Below are 9,953 nucleotides of genomic sequence, written 5' to 3'. Positions count from 1 at the left end.
CGGGGATGAATTCCCAACCTGTAACTTGTATCTAGCAATCAGTGTTTGCCCTCTTCAAACCCCAAGACGTTATTACTCCAGCCACCACATGTTCCTGCTGCACTTCTGACAATGGTTAGTCTCTGCCTCCCAGGCCACAGAGACATTACCAATGCCCTTCAAAAGGTCAAGTGACTGCTGACCATCCCTAACTGACCTTTTCGTTTCCTCCATCAGTTCCTTAAATAGCTAGTGAAATGCTCTTCTATGGCAATTTCTTGAGCCTCCAACACTACCACCTGCAATTTCTCAGCAACTCAAAACTGCTGACAGATAATGACCAAAAAAAAAAAAAAAAAACCCAAGCATAAAATAAAACAAAACCCTAATGAATTAAACAAATACACTGGTGAGTAGAAACTCTTCAACTGAGTGCCACTTGAAGAGAGTCAAGATGTAGCTTACCCTACTGTCTGGGGGGGTAGGGAGATATAAACCAACAAATATATATATATATATGGTTGTACTATTCAATGCTGCGATATATTTTAAGGAAAAAAAAAAAAATATCGGTGGGGGACGGGAAACAAAGAGGACAATGCGAAAGGAAGTACCCTGAGCGTCGCAAGGCCGCTGAGTCTGTCACCAAATCTAAAGCGGCCCAAGCCCAGAGTCAGACGGCCCCATCCCCTGCTTATTGGCTCCAGAGCACGTATCACACTGGGACAGTGTTGCTTCGTGTGTCGCATTTGGTCTGTCTCCTCGGCTAGAGTGAACTCAGGCCCAGAGCACCGGGCACGTGGCAGGGGCTCAAGAAAACGTTCTTGAATGAGGAAGTGGCTGTTACATTAAAGCGTACCTCAAGGAATGAATGACTGAATGGACGAACGAATGACCAGGCCTATGCCCACTCGGCTCCTCAGGCCCACGACCCCGCGGGCCCTGGTGCACCCAGGTAAGCGACCGGGGGCCACCGGCCTCAACCTCCGCCTACGGCGGCCGAAAGGCGTCAAGACCACTTCAGGGCGGAAGAGTCGCCCCCGGCTGCCGCCGGACCAGCGTACGCGCAGGCGCGGGCACCGACACTTCCGGGAGGTCACATCCTCCCCCGTCTCCTAGCAACGGCTGGAAGCGTTGCTGACTTCCCGGGCAGCGGTGGTGCCGGACTGAGTTGAGTCTCGCCGTCCGCACAATGGTAAATCTGGAGCCTCCGTCTGCGACCCGTCGCTTCAGGGGCGCCGACGTCGGGGGCCTTCCCTGTCCGGCCCCCGAGGCCGACCCTGGCCCGCCCGTCCCGGGGTCGCAGCGAGGGCTGGGGGCTCCAGAAGCTTCTTGGAGAGGCGACGGGGAGACCCGGGAGGAAGGAGAGGGCGACCTTAGAGGGGAGACGATACCTAGATGGGGGAAACTATCTTGACGGATAGTTACCTATGGAGTTGATTCCGGGGGCTGGAATTTGCGGGGTGTAGATATCGAGAAAGAGAGAGATTGGGGGGGAATGAAAGATGTTGAGGGGGTGAGAGACGTCGATAGTGAGGAAAAGTTTGAAAAGGAAAAGACGAGATGGAGAGGAGAAAAGTCAGATCCTGGGAAGGAAGAAAGATGCGACAGGGAGAGCAGGGGAATGGGGAGAGGGGAGACGGAGGCGACACTGAGAAAGAAGAAAGGAAAATAAAGAGGAAAAGGAGGAGAGAGCAAAGAATGAAAAAGGAGAAGAAAAGGAAAGGGGAGACTGGGGATAGTGTGAAAAGGAGCAAGGTGAAAGAATTTTAAGAGGAATGAAAAGGGGATTGGAGATGGGGATTCAGAGATTGTATTGGGGGGCGCAGAAATCACGAAAAAACAACTGGAAGAGGAGAGGGAAAGGCTGACAGCAGAGAGGTATTTGGGAGAGAAGTTTAAAAAAAAAGATAAACGGGTGTGAGTGGTTGTAAGGAGCTGTGGACATTGTCCTTAAAGACGGCAAAAATGTAATACATTTTGGATCCCCTGTATAAGTATTTCGCTGTAGTGCAGTGTTTCCCAAAGTGATATGCAAACTCTAGTTGCTATGTAAGATAGCTCGGAAATAACAAATAACACAGCGAATCACATCTGAAAAGTTATTCCTCTTCCCCCGCCCCAGCCCATAGACTATATCCAGGAGAAAGCCCCCAGCACTGTTAGGTCCTTAATACCACTGTCATTTGGTAATTTCCATTTTTCACCTGAATATCAGAGTTCAGGCTCAGACCTTTCTTTGGGGTAGAATTTAATCATATGCTCTCTCTTCATTTTGTTTGCTTTTATGGTTATTTCTGTTTATGACAAACAGTAGCAGATTTCCATTTAGTAGTGGTAGTGATGTATAGTTTCCCTGTAAAATGTGTTTAAGTTTTTAATAGTGAGATAATTTAAACAGCATGCTAGGTAAATAATAGAGATGGTATTCATAATGGCAAAAAGTAAGAGTCCAGTATACAAATGCCTGAAATTCAGAAGTACCTGCTGTAGTGGTGGAAAAGAGGACATAAGTGTCCCTGCCCACATCAAGTGCAAAAGAAAACTATCTTTTTGACTAAAGTAGGATAATGTTCACCTCTGTGATGTTGGAAGGAAAAAATAAATCACAAACCCTCATCAAGAAACTTCAGGATACTGTTTGAATTCAGAAAATCCAGTGACCACTCGGGAATAATATGCAAGTTTGAAAAAGATTATTTGTGATTTTAGCATTGGTAGAGGGGAATAAAACTGGTACAGTATAGTCTGTGCATAAGATTAATTCAGAAAGCTGAGTTAATTAAGGGGTTCCAACATCATCATTTATGGTTGAACATTCAGCTTGCACTGAGACCCAGGCTCTCATTACCAACAGAATCCTGGAATATGTTGTGTTTACAGAATATCCTGAATTTAATCATCTGAACTCCCAAGTAGGTAATATTTAGGACTAAAAATCAGATATCTCGTGAAGGGATACTTTTAGACAGAGGGAGGTAACCATATATCTCTATAACTATTTGAAGGACTATAATACAGAGAAGGAATTTTTCATATGAATACAGAAAGATCAATGAGCAAAGCATGAGTGGGAGAAGATTTCTGTCCAATTTAGAGAATGCTTTTCCAGCAAATAGAGACATTAAAAGTTGAGTGAACTCTTGTGAGGCAGTGAGCTTTCCACTCCTAGAAGAGTTCAGGCCAAGAGATGTGTCAGGGTTGTATGTAGGAGTCTTATATAGGCTTGGATACAGGACTTGACCATTTCAAAGCTCTCTTCGAGAGGTCTGAGATTATAGTATCCAGTATTTTAGGTTAAGGAGATTGGGGGGTAGGTGTCTCTCTAAACATTATTCACTTTAGGATTGGGGTTACCACAAAAACCCCTTTTGGTTAATTGCCTTCCTGATCTCTTCAGGCGGAGGTGGAGGAAACCCTAAAGAGGATCCAGAGCCATAAAGGGGTTATCGGAACTATGGTCGTAAATGCCGAAGGTAAATATGTAACAGGATGCCTTCTTGACATGCATAAGCCAACCAAGAACCTGTTTGTTGTGCCAAGCCTAGGACAGACATCTTAGAATTTGAAATAAAAAGTATCATAATCATAAATATATCCAGTCACAAATACACACTTAAAATACATATGGAAGAAAAGGCAGGGATGTGTTACGATGATCATCTCTGAGTGTTGGGATTACAATCGATTTTTGCTTTACTTTCCTGAAGTTTCTCAGTATTTTTCTTATCCAAAGGCAACAAAATATCATTTTTAATACCAAGTAACTTCGTCTAATTAACCCCTACTAGGATAAGATTATATTAGGATTCAGGGCACTCGTCTGAAAGCCAAATTAATTTTTTCCCAAAAATATAAACGAAAGGTTTATTTTTATGGTCAGATTATTAACAACCAGAGTGTATAACAAGCATGTTTATTAATAGCATATGGTATAAGCTGTGTGACCAGAATTCATAAGCTATTCCATTTCAGCAGCCTACTCCATTTTAGATGAAAGTACCATTTATTATAGTGCAGCTTTGCCGCTTCCAGAAGACCCATGAACCTTAATACTGAAAATATTTAACTAAGATGGTGTTCATGTGTTCTTGTTTACTACTAGTGGTTTTAGTGTCATTTTCAGCAAATCATTTCAACATATCTTCAGGTTTTATTCATGACGAGGTAGGCCTTCTACCACATTTATACATTTAGATCTCCTCATATGATGTGTTAACCAGAGTCCTTTGGTTTCACCGTTACTGAAACATAAGCATCCTATCCATGATGATAAGGTGGACTTACTGGTTTCGCCCACTGCAGAGTGGTACAGGTTTTTATTAGAATAGATTCTTTGTTAATGTTGGTTTCTCATTTATAAAACCATTCATTGTTTACAATACTGCAGCACTGACTGTTGAATTAGATACTGGTGAATATACATATTTGTTTCCCAGGCAGTCATAACTATTACATATTCTTATGTATATATAAGCCTGATTTCTGTTGGCTCTTAATTTTAAGTGTTCTTGACATCTCTAACAATCCATCATTTGAATTTCACTAGATTTTATTAGCCATCCAGCCAATTCCTTATACTTTTGAAATACAATCAACCAAAATACAAATGTACAGTCGAAGACTACCAGCTTACTGGGATCATAGAGAGTCCTATTTTAAAGTACTACCATAAATTCAGCAATATCAAATTCATATTCGTTGTTCTGGAAGTTCCATCGTAGGGATTTATCCTACCCCTAGACACAAATGTGAAATGGCATGCACACAGACATATTCTGTAGCCTTGCTTATAAAAGTCAAAGATTGGGAACAGCCTAAATGCCCGTCAGGAGGGTTTATTAGTTACATGTTCATAAGGCATCCATTCAACAATCATGTTATGCAGTCACAAACCTGAGTGGCCCAGCCTTATGTGTACTGAATGGAATAATTTTCCAAGTCTTGAAATGAAAATAAAAGTACAGAATAGAGAACAATACAATTAAGGAATGAAGAACGCAAACACAAACATACTTGAACACACTTAGAATGTCTCTGCAAGGTTACCAAAGAAACCAATGACTACTTCTCAGAAGGAGATGTAGGTGAATTTTCTACCATGGGCTAAAATTGCTTTCTTAATAAATTATTTTTTAATTACCTCACATGGTACCAAGAAAGAGCTCAATAAATATTTGTTGATTGATTTTTTTCAAGCGATCTGTAGTGGATATGAACAACTCCAAGGGTTTCCACGGCGTGCACTTATTATTCAGAAAGGCTAACTGTTTTATTTACTGACTTGGATCATGAATAGACTAACTAAATAGGCCTGAGCACTGGATTCATAATCTTGTCATCTATATTTTAAATAATTTATTCTGGTTGTATTTCTTGTTTTGACACTGAGCAGTGCAGACTTTGTAGGTAGTCACTCTTCAGGATGCAAAATAAAACTAGTCCACGGGATGTGCTTTCAAAAGGTGGAGTGCTTGCTACATTTCAGTCTGCTGCTTGTTAAAGACACAGGCCTTGCCATGTTTCATCAGCTGTGAATGACATAACTGACTTCAGGGTACAGTGGCCAACAAATAATTATACAGAAATGAACACATCTGATATAAAACCTTATTTATTGAACAGGTTTTCCTGTAAATATTCCTTGTCTTGTTTGGCAAGACCCATTCCAGAGGTAATGGTTTTCTTAAAAGAGAAAAGCAAGTAGTCTGCTTCATGGTCAGAATGGATGTTCTCAAAGAATATGAAAAACTGGGAAAATCCTTAGTTTGTAATTACTGTTCCACACCTGAAGTCCTCTCTTGTGTAACAGTTTCTGGAATTGCATTCTCTGAGGGAAAGCCCAGAGCTATGTTCGCCTCTTTCACTGCTTGGCCTTAATTCAGGTACTTGCAGAATCTGAGCAACCCCAAACTCACCTTTATATGTCCCCCTAAATAAAAGGCAACTTGGCAAAACAAATCCTTGCAATTCCCTGGCTATCCGGTAGTTCTCAAAATCATCTGAAGGCCCTCTCAGATTCAACACAACATATGTAAAGTCCCTAGCACAGCACCTGTTCAAAAATAGGCCCCAAGCACCAAGCAACCTGAATTGAGCTAGATTGATTTGAACGGAATTGAATTATACTTGCATATTTGTCTGGCTAGATTTTCCCAGTTAAATTAATAGGTTCAGATTTAAATGCACATAATGGAACAATAGAGCACACAAGCAACTAAATTTAATAATGCTTAAGCCAAGAATGAGCGCAAACCAAGGAATGCCCAGCAAAACCAGAGTGCCCTCGCTGCTGTGTCCTCTACTATAAAATTTAAGGTATGCAAAATACTGTATGAGGAGATACAAAGAAATGTTGTTTAAAATCCCTTTTTGATATACTCTTCAACGTGGGCTGTGATATCCCTTTCTATTTCTGGCCTTAGGGGAGGAAACTAGCACCAGGTCACAGACCAAGCATTTCGAAGCACAATGGTTGTAGACCAGCCGCTTGGAGGTACATTTTGTAGAGTAATATGTTACCTTAGTTCTGAAGTAATCAATTCACAGCTTCCAAAAAACGTATGCACCAAAACGTTCATCACACCATTAGCTACAACAACAGTAACAACAAAAACAGTTCCTAACAATCTAACAATGGGGGATTGGTTATATTATGTTTATAAAATAGTGGACAGCCATTAAAAATAATTTGGTGGCATTATCACTGACAAGAACAGCTTGTATATGCTATCATTTAAATGAAGAAAAAAGCAAGAGTCAATTTTGTTATGACAGTTTGGCCAAGTATATTTTAAAACCCACGTAAAGACAAAAAGATTGGCAAGGAATAAGCTAAAATTGTTACCAGTGAGTAATCTCGGCCATAACTTTTTCTTCCACTTTACAATCACCAGTATTTTCCAGTGTTTCCATCGTGTGCATATTCCTTTGATAGTCAAAAAATGTTAACCCAAAAGTGAATCTCGTAACAGGCATTCCTATCCGAACAACGTTGGACAACTCGACAACGGTTCAATATGCAGGTCTTCTTCACCAGCTGACGATGAAAGCCAGGAGCACGGTCCGTGACATTGATCCTCAGAACGACCTCACTTTTCTTAGGATCAGATCAAAGAAACATGAAATCATGGTAGCCCCAGGTAATGTGACATTTTGTTTCATACTTAAAACATCTTTCTGCTTTACCGGATAGAAGCTTTGTTTCAATGAACTGGAAGTACAGATTTTAACATGCAACATGGCTCATAATGTTCTTCAATTACAAAATGAAGATGTTTGAATCTGAAAAATCCAACCTGGAAATTTTGTGAAATTAGGGACAAATGTAACCTTTGAAGAAGTTGAAATTTTTGCCCATTTGCATTTATCAGAAATCAAAATTTTTAGGAGATGTAGGTCCCATATTAGGTGAACTTAGGACACCGAGACTTTCAGGAGAGTGGAGAAATGTCTCCTGTCCAAAGGATAAAATAGGGAGTGGATCAAAGGCCTGTAGGGTCTTACACCTTCCCTGGGAGAGAACCCATTCACTTGGTCTATGGACAGACAGCAGCCATAGAAATACTTCTTTCCCTGAAGGAATTACATGCACAGTATTAGCCAATGTCTGTATAAAACAGGACTCATGCTCCAAAATCTAGTCTAGAACAAACTTCTCTATAGAACATCTATAAAATCAGAATGACCCACAAACTGAAGCTTTTTCTCCACCTGTGTCCTCACCCTGGCTACACATTAAAAGCACTTGGAGAGCTTTACAAAAACAATTACTGATACCTGAGGCCTCACCCCAGGCCAATGAAATCAGGACCTCTGGAACTGGGTCCCAGGTCATGGTAGCTTTTGAAAGCTGGACGGGTGATTCCAAAGTGCAATGAGGATGGGAAACCATTGGTCTATAGAAAATCCAAGTGATGTTTTGAAGAGAAAAACAGGTTAGCTGAAGTATTCATTTATTAAATTTTATTTTTCGGGTGGGTTAATTTTGTCCACCTCTCTCCACAGATAAGGAATATCTTCTGATTGTCATTCAGAATCCATGCGAATAGCCTTGCTACGGCCCAGCTTGTCCTGTGATTCCCGGCCGAAAACCTTTACTCTTTATTACTAAAATTATATTCCAATCGAACTGACCTTTTGGACATTGTTTTCTCTTTTTACATTTAAACTACTGTGCACGTCTCATTTAGTCCCTTTCGAATGTATTGTAAAGTTGTGATTTAGCTATGTAATAAATGAATTCTGGTATGTGGGTCTCTCTTTTTTTTCTACAAAACAAAACTGAAGGATTCTCGTGAGAAGACAGGCTTCCTTGCGACAGTCTTTGCAGTCTAGAGATACACCAAGAAGCAGCGGGACTGTGTCATTTTGCCCATTTCCTTAGCATGTGGGGAGATTCGGTGGAGCACAGCAGGAGCGACCAGGGAAGTAGGAAGTCCTGACCCTCTGGGGGCACTAGATGCTTTCCCAGGTTAAACAAGGAAAGTAAAAAGTCGGAGGCATGGTTCTGGGCAGGGTCAGCCCCAAGGCTGAGCGCCTCCTCCCACCTGCCCAGCAGACTCCTCAGAGCACAGCCTGCGGGACCAGCAGTGGGTCTGGGGCCAGGTGCACACTTGGAGGGCTGACCAGAGAACTCCAGAGGGTGTATTTTTACTAGGCATTTCAAACATTCAGAAAATAATGAAACTAATAATAGAACAAATATAACAGATTTCCAAGCCCCATTAGAACAGATGTTAATATTTTGCCATATTTGCCTTCTATCCTCTCTTTTCTCAATCAAGCCTTTTATTTTTGAGATAACTGGGGAGTCACATGAAATTGTAAGTAATAACACAAAGATCCTGTGTACCCTTTACCCAGTTCCCTAAACTATGGCACGTATCTGACTTTCAAGTCATTTTCCCACACTTTTTATTTTAAAAGACTTCAAACTTGCAGAAGTGTGGAAAGTATAGTACAGTCAACTCCCACATAAGCTTCACTCACATTCACCAACTCCTAATATTCTACATTTGTTTCATCTCTCTCTCTAGATAGTCTATTAGATATATACATAACCAGAACCCCAGTTTCACATTTAAGACAGTTAATATTGATATAATATCATCTAATACACAGTCATATATTCAAATTTCCCCAATGGTCCTAATAATGTCCTTTATAGCTTTTTCTTTTAAATCCAGGATTTTTTTTTTATTATGTTAGTCACCATACAGTACATCATTAGTTTTTGATGTAGTGTTCCATGATTCATTGTTTGCGTATAACCCCCAGTGCTCCATGCAGTACATGCCCTCCTTAATACCCATCACCGAGCTAAACCATCCTCCCACCCCACTCCCCTCTAAAACCCTCGGTTTGTTTCTCAAAGTCTATAGTCTCTCATGGTTCATCTCCCCCTCCAATTCCCCCCCTTCATTTTTCCCTTCCTTTGCCTAGTGTCCTCCATGCTATTCCTTATGTTCCACAAATAAGTGAAATCATACGATAATTGACTTTCTCTGCTTGACTTATTTCACTTAACATAATCTCCTCCAGTCCCATCCATGTTGATGTAAGAGTTGGCTATTCATCCTTTCTGATGGCTGAGTAATATTCCATTGTATATACGGACCACGTCTTCTTTATCCATTCGTCTGTTGAAGGGCATCTCGGCTCTTTTCACAGTTTGGCTATTGTGGACATTGCTGCCATGAACACTGGGGTGCATATGGTCCTTCTTTTCACTACATCTGTGTCTTTGGGGTAAATACCCAGGAGTGCAATTGCTGGGTCATAGGGTAGCTCTATTTTTAAATTTTTGAGGAACCTCCACAGTGTTTTCCAAAGTGGCTGTACCAACTTGCATTCCCACCAATAGTGTAAGAGAGTTCCCCTTTCTCCACAACCTCTCCAACATTTGTTGTTTCTTGCCTTGTCAATTTTTGCCATTCTAACTGGTGTAAGGTGGTATCTCAATGTGGTTTTGA

General features: G+C 41.0%; 1 protein-coding gene across 1 annotated transcript; it reads left to right on the top strand.

Moving 5' to 3' along the window:
* The first annotated feature begins 1,084 nt into the window (after nt 1–1,084).
* Nucleotides 1,085–8,229, top strand: DYNLRB2 (dynein light chain roadblock-type 2). Its single transcript, XM_006740119.3, has 4 exons — nt 1,085–1,174; nt 3,380–3,455; nt 6,954–7,121; nt 7,987–8,229. The coding sequence occupies exons 1-4, from the start codon at nt 1,172–1,174 to the stop codon at nt 8,028–8,030; spliced, it is 291 nt and encodes a 96-aa protein (XP_006740182.1). The 5' UTR covers nt 1,085–1,171; the 3' UTR covers nt 8,031–8,229.
* Nucleotides 8,230–9,953: the final 1,724 nt, after the last annotated feature.

This window comes from Leptonychotes weddellii, chromosome 16 (assembly GCF_054177405.1).
Source record: "Leptonychotes weddellii isolate Sample4059 chromosome 16, ASM5417740v2, whole genome shotgun sequence".
NCBI classification, from domain to species: Eukaryota; Metazoa; Chordata; class Mammalia; order Carnivora; family Phocidae; genus Leptonychotes; species Leptonychotes weddellii.
Note: the sequence above shows the minus strand (reverse complement) of the source record. Positions and strands in the feature narration are given on the sequence as shown.